General features: G+C 53.4%; 11 protein-coding genes across 11 annotated transcripts; all 11 read left to right on the top strand.

The window, feature by feature from the left end:
* Positions 1-689: 689 nt before the first annotated feature.
* DQ04_00341120 (hypothetical protein) lies at positions 690-1,787 on the top strand (the record flags this gene model as incomplete). The annotated part of the gene is made up of 1 exon (XM_009308800.1): positions 690-1,787. One exon carries the CDS (start codon positions 690-692, stop codon positions 1,785-1,787), a length of 1,098 nt encoding a protein of 365 aa, XP_009307075.1.
* Positions 1,788-2,213: 426 nt separating this feature from the next.
* DQ04_00341110 (serine/threonine protein phosphatase) lies at positions 2,214-3,536 on the top strand (the record flags this gene model as incomplete). The annotated part of the gene is made up of 1 exon (XM_009308799.1): positions 2,214-3,536. The coding sequence occupies one exon, from the start codon at positions 2,214-2,216 to the stop codon at positions 3,534-3,536; it is 1,323 nt and encodes a 440-aa protein (XP_009307074.1).
* Positions 3,537-4,132: 596 nt separating this feature from the next.
* On the top strand, positions 4,133-5,392 carry DQ04_00341100 (hypothetical protein; the record flags this gene model as incomplete). The annotated part of the gene is made up of 1 exon (XM_009308798.1): positions 4,133-5,392. The coding sequence occupies one exon, from the start codon at positions 4,133-4,135 to the stop codon at positions 5,390-5,392; it is 1,260 nt and encodes a 419-aa protein (XP_009307073.1).
* Positions 5,393-5,774: 382 nt separating this feature from the next.
* On the top strand, positions 5,775-6,932 carry DQ04_00341090 (hypothetical protein; the record flags this gene model as incomplete). The annotated part of the gene is made up of 1 exon (XM_009308797.1): positions 5,775-6,932. One exon carries the CDS (start codon positions 5,775-5,777, stop codon positions 6,930-6,932), a length of 1,158 nt encoding a protein of 385 aa, XP_009307072.1.
* Positions 6,933-7,216: 284 nt separating this feature from the next.
* DQ04_00341080 (hypothetical protein) lies at positions 7,217-8,227 on the top strand (the record flags this gene model as incomplete). Its single annotated transcript, XM_009308796.1, has 1 exon — positions 7,217-8,227. One exon carries the CDS (start codon positions 7,217-7,219, stop codon positions 8,225-8,227), a length of 1,011 nt encoding a protein of 336 aa, XP_009307071.1.
* Positions 8,228-8,557: 330 nt separating this feature from the next.
* On the top strand, positions 8,558-12,988 carry DQ04_00341070 (hypothetical protein; the record flags this gene model as incomplete). Its single annotated transcript, XM_009308795.1, has 1 exon — positions 8,558-12,988. One exon carries the CDS (start codon positions 8,558-8,560, stop codon positions 12,986-12,988), a length of 4,431 nt encoding a protein of 1,476 aa, XP_009307070.1.
* Positions 12,989-13,331: 343 nt separating this feature from the next.
* Positions 13,332-16,844, top strand: DQ04_00341060 (lipase domain protein; the record flags this gene model as incomplete). The annotated part of the gene is made up of 1 exon (XM_009308794.1): positions 13,332-16,844. One exon carries the CDS (start codon positions 13,332-13,334, stop codon positions 16,842-16,844), a length of 3,513 nt encoding a protein of 1,170 aa, XP_009307069.1.
* A 94-nt stretch (positions 16,845-16,938) lies between these two features.
* DQ04_00341050 (lipase) lies at positions 16,939-17,151 on the top strand (the record flags this gene model as incomplete). Its single annotated transcript, XM_009308793.1, has 1 exon — positions 16,939-17,151. The coding sequence occupies one exon, from the start codon at positions 16,939-16,941 to the stop codon at positions 17,149-17,151; it is 213 nt and encodes a 70-aa protein (XP_009307068.1).
* A 764-nt stretch (positions 17,152-17,915) lies between these two features.
* Positions 17,916-21,551, top strand: DQ04_00341040 (putative lipase domain protein; the record flags this gene model as incomplete). The annotated part of the gene is made up of 1 exon (XM_009308792.1): positions 17,916-21,551. The coding sequence occupies one exon, from the start codon at positions 17,916-17,918 to the stop codon at positions 21,549-21,551; it is 3,636 nt and encodes a 1,211-aa protein (XP_009307067.1).
* Positions 21,552-22,057: 506 nt separating this feature from the next.
* DQ04_00341030 (hypothetical protein) lies at positions 22,058-22,495 on the top strand (the record flags this gene model as incomplete). The annotated part of the gene is made up of 1 exon (XM_009308791.1): positions 22,058-22,495. The coding sequence occupies one exon, from the start codon at positions 22,058-22,060 to the stop codon at positions 22,493-22,495; it is 438 nt and encodes a 145-aa protein (XP_009307066.1).
* A 309-nt stretch (positions 22,496-22,804) lies between these two features.
* On the top strand, positions 22,805-23,758 carry DQ04_00341020 (hypothetical protein; the record flags this gene model as incomplete). The annotated part of the gene is made up of 1 exon (XM_009308790.1): positions 22,805-23,758. One exon carries the CDS (start codon positions 22,805-22,807, stop codon positions 23,756-23,758), a length of 954 nt encoding a protein of 317 aa, XP_009307065.1.
* Between the last annotated feature and the right edge of the window lie 91 nt (positions 23,759-23,849).

Raw genomic sequence — 23,849 nt, 5'->3', positions numbered from 1 at the left:
TGAAGTGGAGGGTTATGAGTGCCTCTCACAGATACACTTCACGCATATCTCACGCCTTCAGACGTTCGCCGCCCCTCTCTCTGGGTAAGGGACGGAAAGGCGATACAACTGTTCATGATGCTGCGGCTTTTGTATCCCCTGTGTGTGCGTGCATGTCATATTGCACTCCTTTCTTTTACTGCTCAACACTCTATACTACTATGTCTCGCTCTTCTTTGTTGTTGTTTTTTCTTTTGTTGAGCAGCCCCACACCGACACAAACGCACATACACATACACACACATACACACATAAGGTTTGTTTCTGCAGAGGACTGAGAGCTTGTGGAAATAATGTGTGTCCAAATGCTGTCTAACTAATGTGTGGGGAAATGGGGGTTTGCCCCATTCTTGTTCTGTCTAATCGGAAGCTTTCGAGTGTCTTCAAGGAAAGTGTATTAGCTTTACCGCTCCACCCACCTCCATATAGTTCTCGCCAAGCGGCGGGGTCTCTGAAGGCGTGCGGCTCTAAAGTTGCCCTTTCGTAAGTGGAAAGTTGATTTGATGGAGAAATATTTCTGAATGCAAAATCCCCAACTGAGTGGCTTTGCCGGCTGAGAGCAAAAACAAAAAAAAATAATGAACATCTTGCGTAATGTTTTCTGACTCTGCTGTTTTCTCTCCCTCATTGGCTTCAGAAGGGTAGAGGCTATGAAAACGACGACGTCAGGCAACTATTCCAAGAGTAACGGACAAGAGAAGGACCAGGGCTGCCTCTCTTGTCCAGCAATCCCCATGTCTGGGCGAAATGGTACAGAGCTAGTTGAACGTCTCATCAGTGTCCTAATAGTGATCTTCCGTGGATTTGCCTTTGGTATGCTTCAAAGTTTGAATGTTGTGACATTGTATGGTTATCTGCGCACCAACGCCAACCTCCGTCGAATATTCAGGTCGTGTCTGATTGTGAACGTCGTCTTCTTTTCGAGTCTCTGGGTCGCTGCCTTCTTCTCCTCCATCTGGGCGTATGGTTGGAGAGTATTGTGGGGCGGTGCATCAGCTGCCAGTGGCGGGGCAGTGTGGAACGGCTTGGGGCTCCTGCGCATGGTTTGGTTTAAGGTGTTCGATGTGATGTGGGTACTCCCTATGTACGCACTCACACAGGCCCTTGGCGTACGCTGGTACAGCGCTCTCTACACCGAAGCTTGTGTCTCAAAAAAACACCGCACGAACAGGGCGCCAGCAGAGGGGGGCGGGTACGATGACACAACGTCTCTAACTAAGCCGAACGGTGCCGACGTGCCGCCCTCGTTCAAAACCGCCGTGGTTTTCCTCAGTGAGATCATATTTAAGGCTATTGTGACCGCACTGTGTGCATTTCTGGCTGTAATTGTTGAAACAATTGTTCCCGCACCAATAGGGCCTGTAATGGCGTTCATGTTGAACAGCTGTCTGTACGCTTTCTGCGTATTTGATTACCGCTTCTCTTCACAGTATGTGTGGGACCACGAGACGCGTCAGCCCACCCGTATGCCGCTATTGGGTACATTGAAATACTTTGAGAAACGCTGGGCATATTTTTTAGGGTTCGGCGCCACACAAACCGTCATGGCCAGTCTCTTGAGATCGACATGGATCGCGTCTTCATGGTTCTCCGTTGCGGCATTCACGTCAGTAGTCTTTGGAGCACACATCATACTCTCGGTGGAAGCGAAGCCAAACCCACCTGCACCGTTTGCTATTCCGGTACTTTCGCCCTTTTTCGCCATGTGTGGAGTGGTGGTGCCTTTGCTTGTGACATCCTCGCGCTGAACTCTCATGCGAGTGTGTGTGGGGGTGGTGGGTGAAAAGCCCCTCTTACTGCTTTTCTGGCGTAGCTGTGTGTGGAGGTTGGTGTGAAAAACAAAAAAAAGGAAAAAAGGGGAAGCTTCTGTGCATTACCGGTGAAGGTGAGTCGATCTTTCTCGGAATCAGAAGTTGTGGAACTAGGTCCGTTGGACTGGTTCTTTGCTTTCTCTCTTTCTTTCTCGCTCATTATATATATATATATATATATATATGTCTTCTCCATTTGCCAGTGGTTTGAAGGCATTTCCTGGGGATGAGGTACGCACCTGAAACCGTCTTGAAGGACCAGCTATGCGATCTTGTCGTCCCCGGTGAGGACGCGCGCAGAAATCGCCGTTTTTCTTTTCTACTCGCTCTTGTTGCACATTACCAGGCAAGCAGCCCGGTCAAATGCTGTTGGACTTCATGAAATTCTGCGCCACGTGGTGTTTGCTGCTGCTGGTGTTGCTTGTGTGTGATGCGCGTGAAGTGCTGCCTCCTCATGCCTATGAAAACCGCACCTTGTATCCCGTGCTTCCAGTCTACGACCGCCGCCCACTGCTAAGCATTGGTGTCCTCAGTGACATTCAGTACACTGACCAAGAAGAGGCATCTCGCCGTCATTTTCGTCTCAGCCTCAATAAACTTAAGCATGCAGTGAGTGAGATGAATGCTAACCGTAGTCACCTGGACCTTGTCATGCACCTTGGCGACACCGTCAATGACAATATCAAGAAGAACATAGTGGAGATTAACTCACGACTGAAAGAGCTGCGATTTCCCTTCTTCCAGGTGCTGGGGAATCACGACTTTCAATTGCTGAGCGAAGAACAGCGGGGCCAAGTGCCCCACTTGCTGGGGATGCCGGCCCGCTACTACAGTCTCCGAGCGGGGGAAGGCAGCGCGTTTCTTCTTATCGTGCTTGACGGCACAGATATGTCTCTGTACGCGACAACAGCTGGCACCGTTAGAAGGGCGGAGGCGGAGGCCATGGCGCGTCGGTATCGCAGTCGAAAAAGTATGCGAGATTTCAACGGCGGCATCGGCGAAGAACAGATGCGGTGGCTCCGCGCTCAGCTTGAGTACGCTACGTCACAAAATCTAGTGACACTGGTGCTCTGCCACTTCCCCATGTATCCTTACAAACAAGTGCTGAATCTATGGAATGATGTTGAAGTTGTACAGTTGCTCTCTCAGTATCCGTGTGTAGCGGCTGTTGTAACGGGCCACACACATCGTTGGGAGTACAAGACGCTCCTGGTCCCGCACCGAAATGGAAGCTTTACCATTCATTTTATCACGTTTGGAGGTATTGTGCAGTCTCCTTTTACTTCCTGGGGTTTCCTGGAGGTGTATGAAAAGGAGCTGCATGCCCACGGCCTTACATTCGGGCGAGCCTTTGACTATCACATGCCAATCGGCGGGATGAGACGACTTGGAGCAGAAATGTCACCGGATGCAATACGGATGCCGATTCGGCGACGGGCCGTGACGTTGGTCTCTCGCTGTGGTGACGGCGATGGTCAAACTCGTCCTCCACTGCAGGAAGTTGTTCAGCTCGCTGCCATAGATACTGATGAGCTACCGAGCTCAATAGACGCTGGATGGGTCCTTGGACTCCCACTAGTCCTTATTGTGGCTGTCTTGGTATGTATGCGGTGCTGGCGATACCGGAGGTCCCAACGCGCTTCTACCAACGGAGGCCTCGAAGGAAGTGGGCGATGGAAGAATTGACGAAGGAAAACAGCAGTGAGCATCGTGCTACCGGCTTAGAGAAGCGATGCTGTTTCGTTTTTTTTTTTGCATTTTTAATGGCAACGGGTTGCTGTTGTTATGATGAGTTGCCTGCGAAGAATATTGCTGTCCACTGCTTGTGAGCTGTTTTGCTTTAGTGGCCCCATAGTTGTAGTTGTGACAAGGGACTGGGCGCTCGTGGATTGCGATTGTGCTTGCTTACCTTCTCCGAGTAGGTCTAATGATGAGGAGTGACCCCGAAGGGTCGCTCTGCCGCTCCCATTTTTCGTACTCGAATGGGTGGCTTGCCTGTGTGCGACGCTATGTGGTGGTAAAGTGTTGTATGTGCTACCTTCTGCTGCAGCTGCTGGGCGGGTGAGATAGATCGCTGTCCTCTTCTTCGTTGTCGTGTACTGCTTGGTTGCTGGGGCGACGGAGACTCATTCAAGCATAAAGTCAACCACAAGTAACGGAAAGGAAATATATATAAAAAAAAGGGGGGAACCGAGAAGATAGACTCAAATCGAATAGGAGACAATAAACCAAACGAAAAAAAAAAAAGAGCGCAGACAACATCGGTAGACTTAATTAACAAAATGCGCAGTTCACTGGCGGTATGCCTATCGCTACTTTTGCTGTGCGGCGTCGGCGTCCACGGCGATGATGCACGAAAGAACGACGAGGTCGTGTCGCAGCTCCGCGAGAAGTTGGCAGCCGCCGGTGTCGACCCACTACCGGCACCGCCGCACAACCTCGGCGTGCACACGGCGTGTGTGATGCACGGCATGGCGTGCCCCGACTCGTACGTTGCATTCCTTGAAACGCTGCTGAATTCGCCGAAAAAAGATCCAAGTGCACCTGCGGGAAGCGGCCCGGGCACTGAGAACAAGAAAAAACCGAAACCGCCGCCGAAGAAGGAGGCGCGCGCGAATACTGCTCCTGTTGGTGGTGCTGGGAGACGAGGCCACAGGGCAACAAAGAAAGAAGATGACCCCGTAGGTGAGGCGCAACTGGAGAACCTGCGCCGGCTTCGTGATGTGCTGCAGGAACGGCTGGTGGAGCGGCAGTCGCCTGAGAGCCAGTGGCGGTGCCAGGAGTACCACTGGCTGCGCAAAGGCCTCCGCCTCACCCTCGCCGTACACGAGATGATGGTGGAGCGATACTGGAACTTCTTCGTGCACCGCCTCCTCCCATGTGCTGTGCTCACGGTGGTGCTCACATGGGTGTTCTTTGGCGATCGCATTCCACAGGAGCACATTTGCAGTCTCCTCGCGGATGATCCCTCGTACTTACTGAATGGGCAGAGGCTCTGCCGCCGAAAGCCGCTCTCTGTGGCTGAGCTTGTGATGGAACGGGAAAAGTACAACTTCAGCGATGAGGATGAGAATGCTGCTGACAATGCCAATATCAATGGTGAGGCGGCACCCATGGGAGACTTGGAACGCATGGTTAAACATTCCCGCCGAACAGGCGCCAATCACCGTCGTGAGCGTTGGCTTGCCACTCGCTTTGCTCTTCTTGAAGCACACGAAGAATCGCGTCTGAGGGTGGTTGTTTTAAAGCTGCGCTTGGTGTTGAGTGTGCTGGTCTTCTTCTCACTGCTTTGGACCGTTTTTTCGTTGCCGATGCGGGTGTCTGACCTACAAAGTGGTGGAGGTATGCTGCAGCAGATGTTCGGCATGCTTTGCCCCTCATGGATGACGACCTCAGTTGCTTTGTACATGGGTTGGTCATGGGTTGGCGGCATGGTGGCTTACGCCGGCTGGGAGGCTGTCTCGGCCGGAGAGGCCATCATAAAATCAGACGAACGTGCCGCTTCTCTGCATGAAAAAATCTTGCAAGATTGGGGTGGTTGAGTCACAAGAACAAAAAAAAAACGATATACTGTAAAGAACGCAAATTGGAGGTATGAGGAGGTTAGGCTGGAGGGATGGAAATGCTCAGACGCTACTTCAACGATAAATGTGTGATGCGTCGACTGTATGGGCATCTGAGAAATGTATAAGACCATTACATACAGGCGAGTGAGTATAGTTATTGAATGCCCAAACGAATTCTTTTTTTTTACGTTTTGTTTGTTTTTGAGTGTAGGTGCGATGGATTCGCACAATTGCAGGCAGCATACATATTGACCACCTCTACATTGATGCAACTCTTTCATTAATTCATCTTCCTTTCTTTGTGTGGGATACGCGCGAAGCGAAATTGAGCAAGAAGAAGGTTGCTACGGACAATACGATGAACGCGATAAAGCAGTTGACTGTGTATGCGGATGTTCGGGACGCACAGCTGCTGCATCACCTCTCTACCGTTGCCACCAGCTTGTGCGAAAGTGTCACGATTCACACAATTCCTGACGCAGACGCTGCGAATCCCTTAGCGTTCCTGCATTTCTGGGAAAAGGAGAAGGAGGATGTGTGGTCCTATGTGAAAAATGACGTCCCTATCATGCATCGCCTGGAGTGCTTCGTGACCGACTCCAAGAACCGAAGCACTGGTGTGGTAGCCTATGCGCTGTACTATCGGAAGATACCAGTACTGTCCCTCCTCGATTTGGGGGAGAGTGCAGAAGGGATGGAGGCGGATTGGCTCGTCAATGCCTTGTATTTCACCGCTCCGAGACTCTGCTGCACGTCCGCCGTGGATGCCGTGAATTCTTTCTTCACCTTCCCTGCAGCTGCAGGAAAGGTGATTGCAGTGGAAGGTGAAGGTGCCACACTGGTGGCGGTGCAGTGCCGCCTGTTATGCGGGCACATGCGCCGCGAGTGGAACATGCCAGTGCAACTGGTAGGAGCTAGCGGCTGCGATTTGGCCGATACAGACGCGGCTTCTGAAGATGAGGAGGAGTTGAGCCTTTATGCATCATTGTGTGATAGTCTGCTGAAGAATCCTGAGCTCCAGACGATCCGCGAAGAGGACCCGCAGCTCCAGGGTGCCCTCTATGCGCTGAACCGTCACCACAACCTCACTGTTCTCCGCTATCGTCTACAGCGCGGCATCAACGTAGTTGTCTGTCGCCCCATGTCGTGTGCGCTGGCGGAGTTTGTGAAGAGCTGCGAGCGACGAGGAATAGGAACATCAGACTCTCAGGAGGCACTGACGCGCGTCGTAAAGTCATTGCTGCAATTTGAGGAGCGGTGGCTTGGACTTCCCACGGCGGATGTGGTGCTGTTTCGGGGGAAGCATGATCATGCTGCTGTTGTGGGTGCGGATGGTGGTGTTGGTGGCCCATCAGCGAGGTGGGCATCGTGGCTTTGGGGTGAAGGGACAGGACCAGTCATCGACGCACTGTCCAATTGGCGTGCGGTGGAGGTGGAAGATGCGGGTGATGATGCACGGCAGTTTGAGTCACTGCATGGTGGATTGTGTGCTGCTGTACAATCCTTCTTATCTTGAGGAATACACGGGGGTGCCGGAGTGAGTGGATGCTGTTTTCTGGCAGCTGCTTAAGAAATGCGAGGTTAAGGGGGCAGTATGGAGCTGGTGTTTTACTTTGGGCCTGATCGTTGGTCTCGGCTTATATATATATATATATATATATATCCGTGACCCAGTGATGGATGATGATGATGACGATGCTGATATGAAGAGACTTTTTCACTTTTTTTCCTTTGTGCATCCTATTTTCGTGCTTGCACCAGTGCGTTGATTGTGTTGCGGACTGACGAAGGTAGACCCACATGGCGAAGATCAACGCGACGTACAGCTCCGGCTACTACCTTGCGCCGGACACCGACTACCGCAAGCTCGAGGAGGAGCAGCAGCGCGAGCGGAAGCGGCAGCGGCAGCAGGGGGTGGAGGCGTCAAGTGGGAAAGGGGTTATACGACAGACCTTTGCCATGCCATTTAATGTCATTTGCCTCCACTGTAATCGCCGCATCGCACGAGGCACACATGGTTACGTCAACCGCCGGCCGACGGAAGAGAAGTACATGGGTATACGTATCTGGGAGCTGGAATTCCGCTGCATCTTCTGCAAGGACCACATCTATCTGACAACCGACTACGAAACGGCGAAGTTGACGGGTGGGTATCACTGCAGCCGAAACTGCAAGCGCGGCGAGGGAGATTTTTACGGGACTAATCAAATCAATGAGGCAATCCGGGCGAAACAGGCTACTGAAGATGCGGAGAAAGGAACATTGGACGCACTAGAGCGAGAGAATGAAACAATGCGGCAAGTGCAGGAGCGGGAGCGTTTGATCGAAGAGCTTGTGGAATCTAAGGCAGGGATGGAGGAAGAACAGACACGGGATGGACTGCTGCAGATTATTCATGCAAGAAAGGCAAAGCAACGCGAAGGTGAGGATGAGAGTCAGAAGGACCCTGTGGACATGCTGGTCTCCGACGATGAGGCGGCGTACCAGCGTTTTGAGGCAGAGGTTCGTCGCTGGCAGGATGAGGCGGAACAGCAGCAGCAGCAGCAGTCGAAGGAAAGTGCGGTGAAGGAGGCCAAGGTGGCTGCAACCATCACGGCGAAGTATAGCGCTCACGAAAAGAAACGACATAACGCCTTTATGGAAGACTCCGACGGCGATGGCGACAACGACGATGACGCGTGCGTTGTGGCATCGACGAACGGTGATGGACTGGTACCAACAACCCAAAGCTCCACGACTACTTCTATCACTACCGCTAATGTGGTTAAGAGACGAAAGGGAACCGCGTTGGCTTCGTTGCTGGATGACTGAGGTGATATTGTTTGACTGTTTGTTCTTTTCTTTTTGGGAAGCGTTGCAAGGTGAGTGTGTGAGCAATCATGGTGTCCCCAGGGAAGCACGTTGCTTCGTTGATGTGCTTCCTTTTGATGCAGTCCTTGATCTTTCTTGACCACTCCCGATACCGGCGTGGGAGCAGGCAACGTGCAGCATTGCTCACGCACTCCTCTCTGGTGAAGTAAGAGGATGTGTACACATCCGCACACTTACACATGGCTCTTTGCCTCCACACGTGTACTCTTTTCATTTCTTCCCCCCTTGCATAGCCACCCAGCTGTACGTGATTGACTCCATTACTGCGCAATGGCGTATTTAGGCGAGGCTGACCCGTTTGACTCCCTTTTGGAGGATGGGAAGCCGCCGCATCCGATCCACACCGCCGCGCTGCCGTCGGAGGGCAAGGCAAAGGTGTTGGCGCACAACCCCTTTACCAGTATGGGAGGCGGTAGAAGCAGTAACGTTAGCGTTAGTGGCAGCTCTATCAGTGCGATGGGGACACGACAGACGTTTGCCGCACCATCGACAACGACGACGACGCAGCAGCAGCAGCAGAAGCAGTGCTCCACTGCAGCCTTAGCAACGATGGGTACTCGAGGATTCGGTGTCGAGCATTCGCAGAGCGTTCCAGCCGCATCACCGCAACCGAAACAGGAGCAGCAAGAAGAACAGCACCAGCAGCAACAAATACGTGATCCACTAGGCTTGACCCCGAAACAGAGGCCACTGCTGGTTTCACAAGGAACAGTGGAGCGTGCTGGGGCGGCGCCTGTGTCCCAGGGTACGCCGAGGCCAGCCGCGTCTTCTTCTGCAGGTGCCGTGACAGGCTTTTCCTGTCCCCGTGCCACCGCTACCGCCACGACGCGCCGAGGTCCTTCGGTGACTAGTATAAGTTCAAACCCCTCAACTACAGACGCGAACCATAGTATTACCAGCACCAGGAGGTCGTCATACTTCGGTCATCTGCTAAAAAAGGAACCCCCCGAATTCTTGAAGCCATCGCCAGGCTCACAGGCGCGGCAACGCTCATCCACTGGGAGAAACTGCTCGCACAGCCCACTCCATGGATTGCGCTCAACGCCCCACGCCAACGGCGGCTCGCATATTGGTTCGCACCCCCGCTCAGGCAGCACAGGCACGAACACTGACGAGCAGCAGCGGCAGCAAAATCAGTGTTTCCCAGTGCCACACGCGGCGCCTCGGTCACCAACGCCGAAGGAACGAAGGTGCGATGCGTCTATTCTTTCCGTGACCTCGGCGCATGCTGAGAAGCACAACATCAATCACGACGATATCAATATACATGTCACCAACAACGCCCCCATTCATGTCCCCTCCGCAAGCCATGCTGCACTGCCGCGGCTTCTCCAGACGCAGGCGCCACCGGTGTCTCTGTCTCACACTCGGGACGTTGGAGTGTCTGAAACACTGCTTCCTTCAGAATCTTTTGCGGCGAATGCCACAGAGACATCCTGCCAGAGCAGCTTTGTGGATGAGCGGCGACTTCCAATACAGCACAGTGAGCTTGGGAATGCGTTGACTTGTGGGGCATCAATGCCCCGCTTCGGTGCAACGATGGAGCCGTTTGCGGATTCAGAGTCCTTGGAGGCTTCCGCGTCGCTCTTGCCCGTGGAAGCTGACGAGCCAGCAGAGGTTTTAAAGGATGTGAAAGATGCAAGCTGGCCACCGCCGCCACGAAGGGGTACTCTTCTGCCAGAGGAGTTTCGCCGAGCTGATATTGGCCCCAGCCACGAAAAGTTCATGCTTGGCGAGCAAAAACAACTAATGCCACCACCACCGCCACCATCCCAGCAGCACCAAAGCCAACAGCTACACCATCCACTGCCTTCACCGGCATTTGCGTCGCTGCCTAAGAGTATGGAAGGAGTTACGATGAGATTGCCATTGAGTGCGCCATCTCCGTTGTCACGCACGGAGCTTCACACACCACGAAATGGTGGTATGAACTTGCAGCAGTACAGCTCTCTGCAGCGAGTCGTGCCATTGACTCAGTTGGCAGAAGATTCTCCGGCACCATTCCCCCCGTCTCGTCAGGGATCTCAGGAAGTCCACTTTGGGGGTGACGTGACAACTCCGATGGCTACTGCAGAATCGGTCATGTCCAGCCCAAATCCCACAGCGGACACACAGGCAGGAAAGGAGGCGGAAACGGAGGTCACCCCGAATACTCCGGCGTTTGGTGAAGGGCCTGTCCCAGAGGGCAAGCCTGACGTGTCGCAAGAGGAACAAGTTAAGGATAGGTTGTGTAAAGGCACAGCAGAGGCGCCGGCATTTTTGGGTGCGGCGGACAACACATTCTCAATACCACCGTCACCACTACCGTCGCCGCGACCACCACTGCCAAGAGTGGCAACGGATGAGCCGAATGCCGATTTCAAGGAAGAGACTGACGCTGTTCTCGGTGCTGGCACTGCGGTGCCGCAGCCGCCACAGTTGGCATCGACAAAAGAGCAACCACAACAGCAGCAGAAACAGCATACCACTAGAATGCCTTGTTTCGCCTTGTTCACATCCAGTGGTCACGTCGTCACGATCTCCAACATGCCTCGGCAAGACGCTTCCCCAATCTTGAGGTCGTATCACCTTGCAGACATGCTCTCTGGGCGTTTTAAGAGCGTGACGTCTGCCAAAAGTGCTGAAGAACACGTGAAAACGTTGCAGGTTATAAGTGCCTCTCCTCTTGTTTCTGGCAATGAAAGTGACGTGTCACTAACGAGCCTTGAGGATATTGTGCGGCGACTCCCAGGCGTGTCTCCACTGTTGCAGGAGATTTTGGCCTTTATGATGCGTGATCCGCTGCCTGAGTGGCGTACTGAGGGACACAAGGCTCTTATTAAGATGGTATCCGAGGCGGCCGAGGAAGTGCAAACCGCATATAAGGACTCCCACTACCCTCTGGGCTCAGAGCCGGCGCAGAATTCTGCTAAGGGACTGTACAAAGTCCAACAGCTGTTGTGTACGGGAGAGCGCGAAAAAGCGGTGGAGACGGCACTGACGTACCGTCTCTATTCGCACGCTATCATCATAGCAATGATGTGCCCCAAGAAGGAACATTACATGAACGTTATTCGTGCAGTGGTGCAACAGGAATTGGATCCCCTCTCTCCGTTGGCACACGCCTACTGTATTTTCAACGAAATGCCGCTTCCACCCTTTGCGCCGCCGCCTACGCTGCCTAGTGATCCCCCAAAAAAGAACAACAGCTGCCCACTTCCGATATTGTGGCTTCAACATGCAGCCATCCTTTTGTCGAATTTCACTAAGAAGAGCGCCGAGGGACTCATCCAACTTGGTGACGCTTTAGCGAACGAAGGGATGATTGACGAAGCGCATTGCTGCTTTTTGTTGGCGCACCTCAGCCCTATGGGGACACCCCCACCAGGTCGCCCGCTCCAGCCACAACAGCAGCACGTTATGGATCTTATTCGTGCGCGATTGGGGATTCTGGGTGGGCGCTACCACCCGCAGCGTTCCCGCATCGCTTTTGTATCGCCCAAGTCGACACATCTGACAGATGTCCTCCATTGCATTCGGTGCCACCTGGAGAGTCGTACGCACATATCATTGGGGGAGGAGTGTAACAAACAGCCCGTGGTAAGCGGGCTGCCTGTGTGCCCAGATAGATACAGGGCGGCTTTCCGGTACATGCAGCTGTTGTGGCTGCAAGAGGTGGGACTACATGAGGAGGCGATGCCTCTCATTGCTGCACTTCGTCGGGTCGTGCCGCCGGCGTCAGCAACAGTTCCTCAGTTCACACTGAATCGTCTCATTGGATACGGGTCCACTGCCCCCGTCACGTGCGATGGATTGAAGCAGATCCCATTGTCACACGTGGTGCAGCCGTCGCCGAGCCTAGCGGTGAATCAGCGAACACCGCCGGTGCCGTCATTAACATCTGTAATAGGGGCGTCACACGTACCGCCTGGCGACGACCGGACAACACACCCAACACACGTGCAGCCGTCAAAGCAGTCCATGTGGACGCCGCAGACGGGTGCGCCACCGATGCCCGGCCCACCGAAGATGGGTGCGCCACCGATGCCCGGCCCACCGAAGATGGGTGCGCCACCGTTGCCCGGCCCACCGAAGCTTCCGCAGCGCGCAGTAAGTGAGGCATCTTCTCTGAAGGGCCCCAATCTTTCTCCACCACCTGGTCTGGCGCAGCCAAAGCAGCTGCCTGCCGTACCCAATCCCGCGTTCCCTTCACCAATGTCGAACAGTGAACATGACATCAATGATGCTACAAAAGCTGTGGAGGACAAGCAAGAGTCTTCTACAACTTCACACAATTCGTCGTCGGGACATCTGCACACGCGGGGCCGCGCAGCGGAATCAAAACAGCAGCAACCGCAGCCAGCGCGTCGCTCTCGATCACTGGAGGCCATCACCAGTTTCCTGTTTCGTCGTGGCCGCAGCCAAGACACAAAGAAGGACGAAGCGAAGACGATGATCATCGATACCGAAAAACCCCCAAAGTTTGACCCCGTAACAGGTCGGTACCTATTCGAGGAGACGGAAGAGGAGAAAAAGGCGGCGGATTTAGTTAAGGCAGGGCCGCCAAAGCCATCGTCCATGGCGGCAAAGGGTCCCGCTGCAGCTGGCGTGTCGACGCCATCGATGCTGCGCCCGCCCGTTGGTGCCACTGGTGGACCGACGCTGGTGGGCGGCAAGAGTCTCCCACGGGCGCAGTACGTGGACATGTTCAACAGCACCTGATATGGAGAAGTGTGGGGCGAAATCGGGAAAGCACACTTTCATCTCTCATCTACCTTGGGCGTGGGGAGGAGAGGTTGTGTTGGTAAGTGCGCAACGAGGGAAAAGAGAATGAGAGGAAAAAAAAAACATGGGTATGTCCATTCGGAAGTAAACGAAGAGAATGCTCCCTAGTATATATTTTTGAGATGAAAAGCCACGATGGAGTGTATTTGGTTCCATGCCGCCTTACGGTGCGGTGGTTTTATTATTATTATTATTGGACTACCGCCATTTGACGGGGCATTTTATTTCTCGCCTTTTCGCTATTTATTATTTTGATCATTATTGCCTGTGAAGCACAAGGATGAGAGAAGATGGGAATTGCGCCAGGAACACGCTCACCGAACCGCTTTTACCTCATGCGGCGGATACCGCAGAGCAGCAGCAACAACAACAACGGCAGGTGGATGCTGTGTCGCAAGCACCGCCGTATTCCGCACGGGGGGGTCTGCGGAATGGCGGGAGCAGCCGCCGCCTTCGTTCGGACGTTTCTGACCATGCCAGGCCGCACAAGCGCTTAGTAGCGGAGTTGCAAATTGAGACTCTTTCGACGGGTTGCACGCGTTTGTTTTTGTACTCGTGGTATGCCATGCTTATCTTGGCGCTTATTCTTCAATCCTTTTTGTCGTTGCAGTGGAAAATGACAAATATCTGCGGGTCTACAGAGGAGAGTCTCCATCATCTTGACGCGTGGAGTAGCCCTTGTGTTAGGAGTTATTCTTATTTATCTTATGATATCATATGGTCCGAGTATGCTGTGGGCGATAGGCATCATGTTGTTCCCATAGACGTTTTGCATGGTATTCCTGTGGAGGGTGAGGGAAACAAGGCAAGTCGTGGTGTACTTGGAAATGGTACCTTGCCCAAACACCTGCACAATCTACGCTGGGTAGGGGGCGGCCGCGGTAGCCTTTTGGATGTCAAACTTAACCGCTTTGTGCGTGTCGTCTTGAGCATGGCCTCGCCGCAGGAAAATCTGCCGGAGGGACTGCAGTGGAAGCGGTACCCGCTTATGATTGCTCTGGAGCAGTCCCCGTTGTCACCCCTACCCCAAGACGGAAGTAATTCTTTTTCAAGCAGCAGAAGTATTGACGATAGTAGCGACGATCACTTTCTGCCTCCGACGTCTGCAAGTCTTTACAACACCACCACGCTTTGCTCTCGTACGGAACGGCGCTGCTCTTCAGTGGTACTCCCACAAGATGTTGTGGTGGCCAACAATGGTTCGCGAATTACACTGACCATATTTGGAGTCGAAGAAGAGCTTGGAAATGTGTCTGCTTTGTCAGCTGTGGGCATCGTCTTTCAGAGGTCTGCCTACACCATTGGAACGATTGTGTGGCGGTACGGTTTTCTGCTCTTCTCATTTCTGCACCTCATCCGGTTCGTTTACCGCAAACGGTACTCAAAGACGTTGTACGAGCAGTACTGGGTGATGCTGCTGCACCTCGGCCTCTATCTGTACCTCGACCCCTTCTTTGCCGCTGGCATTTATGAGGTTCGCGGTGCGGCGGTGTACCGTTTTTTTGAGTTCCGTATGCCTAACTACTTCGCTGCATTGTTTAGTTGCTTCATCTTTGCGCTCATAACGGCCTCTATCGATTGGACCTACAACGGAAGATCGGAGAGGTCGGAGGCGATGGAACCACAAAAAGCGTCTGGCGAAGATGCGGTTCATCCATCGATTTTGGTCTCACATCCACACCGCACGGAGGACGGGCTTCTTGATTCTCGGCTCGCACCGGCACAAGAGTCTCATCTACATTTACAGCAACAGGCACAGAAGCAGGAGCAGCCTTGCTTCACACCAAGAGTGTCCACACATGAGAACTTCGTTGTGGCCGCAGATGGGGTTCGCCCTATTGAAGCAACGCTTCATCGAATACCATTCTGGGCGAAGATGGCGATGACAAATTTCTTTGTAGGTATCATCTGTCTTGACGTTGCACGGGCGTATATAGGCGGTTGGGACTGGGGAACAGACACGGCGTGCACTAGCTTCTCATGTCTGTACATTCTCTACACGTTCTATAGTCTTCTGCTGCTATTTATTGTATTGTGCTGCGTGCTGCTAGTATGGCTCCACCGCAATCTCGGAAAACGTCCGTACTTGGAGACACGGCCGCAACAGCTGTCGTGCCGAGTATTCATTTTTGTCTTCACTACTGCATTGGTATACTTTGTGGTGCAGGTCGTTCTCATCGCCTTGCTCTACCCGCAGATTATTGGTATTGCCGCCTACCAGCCGTTCACACAGCTTTCTCCGGTGATGGTGTCGACTTTTTTCGTCAATCACATCACATTTGTATACACCACAACTGTTGCCTCGCGTCGGGTGCCTATACGCCCCGATAACCCTCATTGGCGCCGAGTTGTGTGGTCGAGCGAGTGGTACCGCTGGCTCAATTTGCATGGTGGTATCCTGTACATATTTTACAATGAGCAGCAGGAGCGGCATTTCAACTGGCTACAGAACAAACGGCAAATGCCGTCCCTATCGAGACGTCGGAGACTGCGCGATTCTGTTGCCGTCGTAGAGGCAAATGTCAACGACAGCAAGAGCAGGGTGAGAGAGCCCCATGAAAACACGTTTGGTGTTGCTTTTGGTTCCCCAAAACGTGGAGGTGAGGATTGGAGCCAAGTTGAGGGTGGAGGTGGTTCTAACCACCTTACAGATGAGCCTGAGACAGATGAGGAAGACACGCGGTCTGACAGCTACGACAGCCACGAGGATGAGGATGGTGATGATGACGTTTTTGACTCCGACAGCCCAGTGGCGGTGCCACATACTTCACATGAATCCAAGAAGAGAGGAAGTGTATGGACCATTCTACAAAAGGCAGAGCGGCACCTGACGGAGCGCCCGGCTGCCCTGATGGACCGTCTCGAAGAAGCCCTCGTCGACCCGCTGCAGTCGCTGTTTCTGCGAGGCCGCGGGCGTATGCCTTTCTTCAACCTCGAGACCGCCATTGACTGCCTAAACTTGTCCTGGGAAGCATATGTGACGGCCTTTGGCAATGAAGACGCGGAAACGGTGAATGACACACGAAAGGCCTCACCAGTGTTTACTGGTGCCACGTTTCCCTTTATGTGGCGCCGCTACATGCCGCGCTGTTTTCAGTTGGGTGGTGTCAGCTGCAATGACGGCTTGGACAACGTTGCGGTGACTGAAGATGGCGAGCCCACGGCCGCAGAAGCAGAAGCAGCAACAGCAGCGGAAACGGTGCCGGAAAAAGTGCCGTCATCACCACCGTCACTACCATTACCGTCTCGCAACACAATGAGGACGGAGCAGTACGGCTACAAGCAGGTGGCAGTGTTTGAGGGTCGCGATGTGCAAGTTGTCATCACGGTGATGGACACAACGCTCCCGTGCCACCGACACAAGATACCGCGCCTCGTGATTGCGTTTCGCGGCACCGACAATTTGTCCAACGCACGCGAGGACCTCCGCTTTCGGCAGCGTACGTGGAAGGAGGTCGAAAGCCCAACCCACTGGGGCATCGCGCAGAGTGCCAAGGTGCACACGGGGTTCCTGAACATCTGGATTTCCCTCAAGAAAGGGGTGTTGCACACGCTGCGAGAGTACCTGGCTGCAGGCTCAGACGTGGTGTACAGCATATTCTGCACCGGCCACAGTCTTGGCGGCGCTCTCGCATCGCTCTGCGCGTATAGCGTGCGGCGTATGCTGCGCACCGTGCGGTACCCACTCGCGGAGGTGACCGTTTACACGTTTGGGCAGCCACCGCTCGGCAACAGGGCTTTCCAGTCGGAAGACGTACAACAAGGCCGTCCCGCGTACCTTCCGTGTTGTTAACGAGAGTGATGCGGTCTCTCTGATTGGTGTGTACGGCTGCCACGTCGGCATTGAGGTGGACATTGACCGTCATGGCAACTACATTTGCAAGCCGATGTTTATCGAGCGCATGTTCCGCCCCACGAAGGGCAAGGGCTTCGCGATGAGGAATCACACACTTGGCGCCTACGCAAAGTCCCTCAATGCTGTGGCGCAGCGGAACAGCGATGGGGCCTGCAAAGTGCGGTGTCTAGAGCCGTATTTGCAGGACGTGGCCATGCCGCCAGAGGCGGAGCTGCCGTCACCGCTACCAACACCACGGGCATAGCTCTCTGGACGCCTCTCTGCTTACTTATCTTTCTCACACTCCCTCTTTCTCTCTTTCTCGCTCTCTATTCCTCTTCGTTTTACTCTCTTTCGCTCTCTCGTTCGATTCCATCAACAGCCGTCCAATTTCTTCTGCCTTTCTGTTGCATCTGTGGGCTCAGTTGCACGGATTTCCACTTGGGGCACTGTGTGTGTGTGTGTGTCTCGCTCTGCTCTCTGCGCCTGTCTCTGGTCTTCGTCGAGCGAATTGACTTTTTTTTCTTGATTTTCTTTTTCATTCGTGTGCAACATGTACGTCCTTGATCCGCCTGCGGAACAGAAATAAATGCGGACTGCTCCGAGATTCATTGCACCATCTTTTTCGCCGGCTCTTCACCGCACACTTTTTTTTTGATGTTTCTTCTTTTCGCGTCTACTTATTGCGGAGTGAGCCGTGCTGAGAACGTGCCCCCGTTTTTCGGGTGCACCGAAAGCGCGGCAATCGTTTCTTTTGTACCCCAAGCTGCACCGGAACCGAGGAAAGAAATGAAGGAGCGAAGACTGCCACAACAACAGCAGCAGGAACAGGACCAGCATCGATATATAGCGTCCCTAGCTGCCTTCACACCTATTGTAACGCCTCGCCGCAGCGCTACGCACTTGGAGGAGAGAAGACACAGTTGTAGCTCGTTGCCGGAGCGAGTATCGAGGTCTCCATCGAGGAGGAGGAGGGAAGCGCAGCAAGCCTCCACTGCTGCGGAGCATGAGCATCAAAATAGGGAAAGAATGGCGAGACGTCCCATCCCGCGAGCACCACGGCGGAACCTTCAATTGTACACCGGTGTACAGTCAGCAGCTGACGGTACGGATGGGGAACCACTGCAGCTTCCGAACTCCCGTGGTACTTCGGCTGAGTATGTGGAGCTGCAGATAGAAGTTCTCTCCCCTTTCGTTGTTCGGCTGATGTTATTCATGTGGTACGCCGTTTTAATTGCAGCCGTGATTGTGGAGAGTATTGATTTTGTTGCATGGGGTGTGGTAAACGTATGCGGTGAGGATGTGAGCGATATGCGTCATTATGATCTCTGGGATAGTCCTTGCGCGAGGACTGAAGTGGAGAACGACACTACTGCGTTGTACACCGTTCACTGGGAAGGAAGACCATACGAAGAGAACTTCTTCAGCGATTCAATGGTGAGGTTTGTCAACGTTGTCTTTAGTCTGGCGTCTCCAGATGACTGGGACATGACGGAGGAGGATATACGCAAGTATGAACTGGAGGCGTATGTCTTCGGCAAGGCGGATCCCCAGAATGGCACCAAGTTGCCGTTCCCCATTACTTGCAGACGGTCATCATCACGCTGTGAATTTGCGGAGCTAAAGGCGGAGGCCGTGCTAATTGCCGCGGGTGGAGGAAAGGCGTCGGTTTCACTAAGTGGTTTGCCAGCGAGTCTCGCACGCGGGGCCAACAGCTCTTCCATCGGGATCCTATTTCAAAAGCCCAAGTATGTGTTGGGAACATTTGTTTGGCGTTACGTGTTTCTGGTGATTTCGTTCCTTCATCTTGTGCGATTTATCGTGTATAAAAAATATACCTGCACTCTATACGAGCAGAGCTGGGTGGTGGCGTTGCAGCTCTCGCTCTTCTGGTATCTCAATCCCTTGAGCATTCTAACCTCCACGTCGCAGCGGCCATCGTTCGTGCTTGACTTCCTTGAGTTTCACTTCCCAACATGGTATATGGCGATGACGATAGGCTTCATGTTCTCCGTTATCACTGCCTCGATGCGGTGGGCGTCGCCACTCAACCCAGAAACTCAAAAACACAAGCTGTGGAGCTTCATTGGCATTAAAGAATACTTGTGCCAAAGGAGTAGTATCTGCGACCCGCCAATGTGGACAAAGATAGTAGCAGTGCTTTTTATTGTTGTAATCATTCTGCTGGATTTTATCGAAACAGTGTGGCACAACATACTTGAATTTTATGGGTGGAAACCGTGGTCGCGACCTATGTATTACAGCATCGCTGCCCTGCTCGTCCTTGGGGCGCTCATTTGCTGTGGGTTCCTTGTCCACCTTCATCGGAATCTTGGGGCGAAATCGTATCTGTTCTCACGCCCACAACAGATTGCGTGCCGCGTTTTTATCCTTGTTTTTGGGATGGCGTTCATATTTCACCTATTTCTGATTGTCATGTTCTTCACACGCTACAATACGATCCCCGGAATGGTGGCACCACAACCATTAATCCAGCTCCCGGCTATCATGGTGGAAACGTTCCTTACAAATATTATGACACTCATTTACACAACACGCAATCGAAGTGATTTGGTGCCGATTCACCCACGTGATGAGCGTTGGAAACATATGGTTTGGCCCGACACGTGGTACCGCTGGATTGCCCGTCACGGTGGAAGCATGTACATATTCCATAGTGAAGCAGAAGAAACGTTGTTTAACTGGAATCAGTGTGAATTCCGTCACCGCCAATACATGGCGAGGATCAAGAGGAAATATCGCGGTGCTGCACCACCAGTCCATCTGCGCGCCATGTCGCAGGAGGTACAGGGCACAACACAGAACACCAACGCAGAGAGTGAAACAGTAGAACGCGCCCAAACGTTCGCCGACTTTCGTTCACCATATGGGCACACCTTTCTTTCTTCTGCTCCTACAATGGGAGACGCTCATGAATTTCTTAACATGGACAAGACCTCCACATGGTTTCTCCCTGCCCACGCACGTCGTCTGACAGGGGAGTCGGGGTGCCGCTCTCCCAACAGCCGCTCGTTCTCTATGGAGATACCTACAAATCGCAATACGAGTGCGTTCACGGGAGCTCCCTCCGATACATGGCAGAGCGGTACCAACACTCCACACCAAGTATTGCCTCACCGGACAAATCTGCAGACATCAATGCACTACCCAGACCTCCTCCGTTCGTACTACCTCACTCAGCAGCCCAATGGTGGTGGTGGTGATGGTGATGGTGCTGCTCGTCCTAGCGTGGAGGGAGGATCAGCAATAGGCGCGTGGATTAACCCTGACAACCCACTACGGCGCAACGACAGGGAAATGGCTGGTGAGACGGAAAGGGAATCGGACCGTTTGATGCGTACGTTGGGGCGTGCACAAGAGATGCTGGGCTCTATCATGAGGAGTGCGGAGCGGAACTTAATAACTCGGCCAGTTTACGCGTTCGAGCAGTTGGAAACTGCCATTCTCGATGCTGCCCAACGACCGTTTCAGGATATCGAATACCTCCCTTTCTTCAATCTCGAAACGGCCATCGACTGCTTCAACCTATCTTGGGAAGCGTATGGAGCCTCGTACCGACCGGAGGGTAGAATGGAGCGACGGCCTTTGCAGCCTTCGGTATTTCGTCTCTGCTGCTGCTGCTGCTGCTGCTGCTGCTCCGCTTCGCCATCTTCACTTTCATTCGATAGTATCGTGGAGTTGCCAGCTGCTTCCACAGTGGCGATGCCGGTGGGGTCGGATGGGGAGGGCATTGATGGTGATGGTGCCGGGGAAACGATGGGCACGGAGGACTCCAACGCCCCGCCGCCCATCAATGTTGAGCAGTATGGCTACGTTCTTATTGCAGTGCTTGAGGCGATGGACGTGCAGGTCATAATATCGCTCTTTGATGCACAAGAGTCAGGGCACGAAGAAAAGGCATCGAGAATTGTTATCGCCTTCCGCGGCACGATGAACATGAGCAACGCCTGGCAAGATCTTCGCGTCCGTCGTGTGGTGTGGGACGAAATGGTTGAAGATGAACCAGAGTCGTTTCGGAAGCTGCGCTGTGGGTGGCAGCCGACTGTGCATGTGGGATTCCTTTCCATTTGGAACGCACACCGCGAACACATTCAGCGGAAACTCTGGGGTGTTTTGGCGGCCAAGCCTACGACTGTGTATCGTATTTTTTGCACTGGCCACAGCCTTGGCGGCGCTCTCGCATCGCTCTGCGCGTACAGTGTACGCAATATGCTCCGTCGAAAGGAGTATCCACTCGCGGAGGTGACCGTTTACACGTTTGGGCAGCCACCGCTCGGTAATAGCGCCTTTCGAAAGACGTACAACAAGGCTGTCCCGCGTACCTTCCGTGTTGTTAACGAGAGTGATGCGGTCTCGCTGATTGGTGTGTACGGCTGCCACGTCGGCATTGAGGTGGACATTGACCGTCATGGCAACTGCATTTGCAAGCCGACATATATGGAACGTCTATTCCGTCCAATAAAAGGTAAAGGCTTCGCCGTTGAAAACCACCTTATGAGTTTTTATGGCACCTCGTTGAATGCCCTTGGGGAGGGTACCGGCTGCCCGATCTCAGCCTTTATTGGGACTGGTGAAGCTTGTGACAATGATGGTGGGGGCAATGGCGGCAGTAATGGTGAGGCGGTACCACAAGCTGGGAGTTGACAGCACTGTTGTGGGAGGGAGGGAGGGGGGNGGGGGGGGGGATAGTCAGGGTGAACGCAACGCTCATCGTGATGCCCCATTAAGCAAACACCTTGGGCAAAGGGGGTGGGGTGTTACTCTCGTTGCTGACAGAATTCTTATCAATATCAACAACAAAAAATATTTTCTATCTTTCTTTTTCTCTTGTTGCTCAGTTTGTTTGCGTGTGCTCTGCGGGCGTGGTATGCCTTCTTCCTGTATCCTGTATTTCTTCGCTCTTCGCGCTTTCCTTCAGAATCACCATGCTGCTTTCTTCCCTCATGTTTTTGTCTGGGTTGCAAATACGACGAAAAAGAAGCAAGATAGAGAAGTGAGAAAAAAAAAAAGAGGGAATCGTGAGACTATAAAAAGAAACTCGAGATCGACAAGAAGCGTACGGAGGAGGGAAGCAAGAAGGAAAGAGACCGGACATCATACGAAGTTCACGTGGCCCTCACGTATCTCTCTTTGTGTTGAAGCGGGGGAAAATGAGCAATACACGTGCGACACGTGCGGCGCCGTCACCGCCGTCCGCGGCAGCAGCGAACGACAAAAAAGGCCCCACGCCGAACGATATTTTGCAAACTGCGCGACTCTCGCTGGAGTTGCCAAAGGCTGACGAAGTGTGGTCGGCGTGGTACAGGGAGTCCGAGGACAAGTTCGCGGACTTTCAGTCCTTCGGCGACACGGAGGGTGGGGCCAACGCCGCAGCCCCGGGGACTGCCAATGCCAGCGGCAGTGTCGCCCCGCGTAGCAGTTCTCACCGCACGCTTAGTGCGCGACGGATCAGCGGGCAGTTTGAGGAGGAGGTGGTGAAGTCGTGGGAGGAGGACTGGGAGGATGAGGACGTGGAGGACACATTTGACGCCATCATGGGGCAGGTTGGCCGCTACGAGGCCTCGAGGGCCGCCTCTGCGATCAAGTGAAACAGGTGGATACAACGAGCAAGTGAACTTGAAAGAAAGGGGGGAGGGGTGGAGAGAGAAAAAGATGGCGCATGTAGGAAGGGCTCTCTTGCTTGCTGAAGCTGCGGCATCGGAATCAGTATCATATATATATATATGTGTATGTGGTGAGAAATCATTCCTCATTTTTTTTTTGGTTAGTGTGTTCCTTTCCAGTGTGTAAGATGGAATTGTTTGTGTGAATGCGACGTGTTGCATATTCTGGTCTCTCATCATCATCATCATCATCATCTGTCCCACATCAAGACTGGTAGAGAGTGAGCGGGGGTAATGTGGGCAAGGACTATCCTCCGGCTCTGTAGTAGCAAGCCGCCCGGCACAGCACCCGCTGCCGTTGGTTCGTCGTGGATGACGGCTGCCGCGTGGGCCAGCCTTGGCAGTGAGTTTGCTGGTGTGAGCGAAGAGAAATTCCTCCGGCCAACACCCGAAAACTTTCTGACGCCGCGCGCCACCACCGACGTGACAGTAGCGGAGGAGCTGCTACAGTCAATGGTGGCGGAAAACGAAGAGCGATACAAGGGCATTGACGTGTGCGACCCTACATCGATGGCGGTCTACGAAGGGGAACGACCTCGGTGGATGACACTCGGAAGCCAAGTGCGTGCCGTGTCGGAGTTCATCTCTGGTCACCTGTGTCACCACATATCGCTGCCGGAGTGGAGGACGCTGTTCGATCTGCAGTACGCCGAGATGGATCTGACGTACTGGCTCTACGTGCTGCACGTCCACATGGTGAGCCGGCGCGCTACCAGCATTCCCATTGAAAAGTTTAACCGCCGCCGCGAGGTGCTGGAGGAGATNCTGCTCACTATGTTTGACAGCTGGGCCGCGACGTCGGAGGACATCATGGGTCGCCCACCGCTGACCAAAATACGTTTCTACATCAAAGATATGTACTACGTGACGGCGGTAAACTTTGAAGAGGCGCTTCTCCATGATGGTGCGGGCGCCGATTTGATGCTGCTAGGATTTTTAATGAAGTTTTGTCCTCTGCCGCGGCCGGAGGATGTGCCGCTCTACACATACTACTCCCTGGTGCACTACATTCGCTTCCACACTGCCCTGCTAGACAGAATTCCCGACGAGTTAATTGCAAAGGGGAACTTCAACTTTCTTTCACCCACCGACCCACGCATATTTGAGCATTATGACGGCATCGCACTTGATCGTGTCATTCGTTCCTGGACAGTAAAGGGCGAAGACGAGGAAAAGAGTGAATGCTGAAGAGTGAGTGAGTATGCGTGTGTGCGTAAGTGTATTCGAGAGATCACAAAAGGCAGTGTGTGTGTGTGTGTGTTTGCGGGGATGGGGGGGG

Source organism: Trypanosoma grayi (genome assembly GCF_000691245.1).
Source record: "Trypanosoma grayi strain ANR4 Tgr_34_V1, whole genome shotgun sequence".
NCBI classification, from domain to species: Eukaryota; Euglenozoa; class Kinetoplastea; order Trypanosomatida; family Trypanosomatidae; genus Trypanosoma; species Trypanosoma grayi.
The sequence above is the reverse complement of the archived record's forward strand: the minus strand, read 5'-3'. Positions and strand labels throughout refer to the sequence as shown.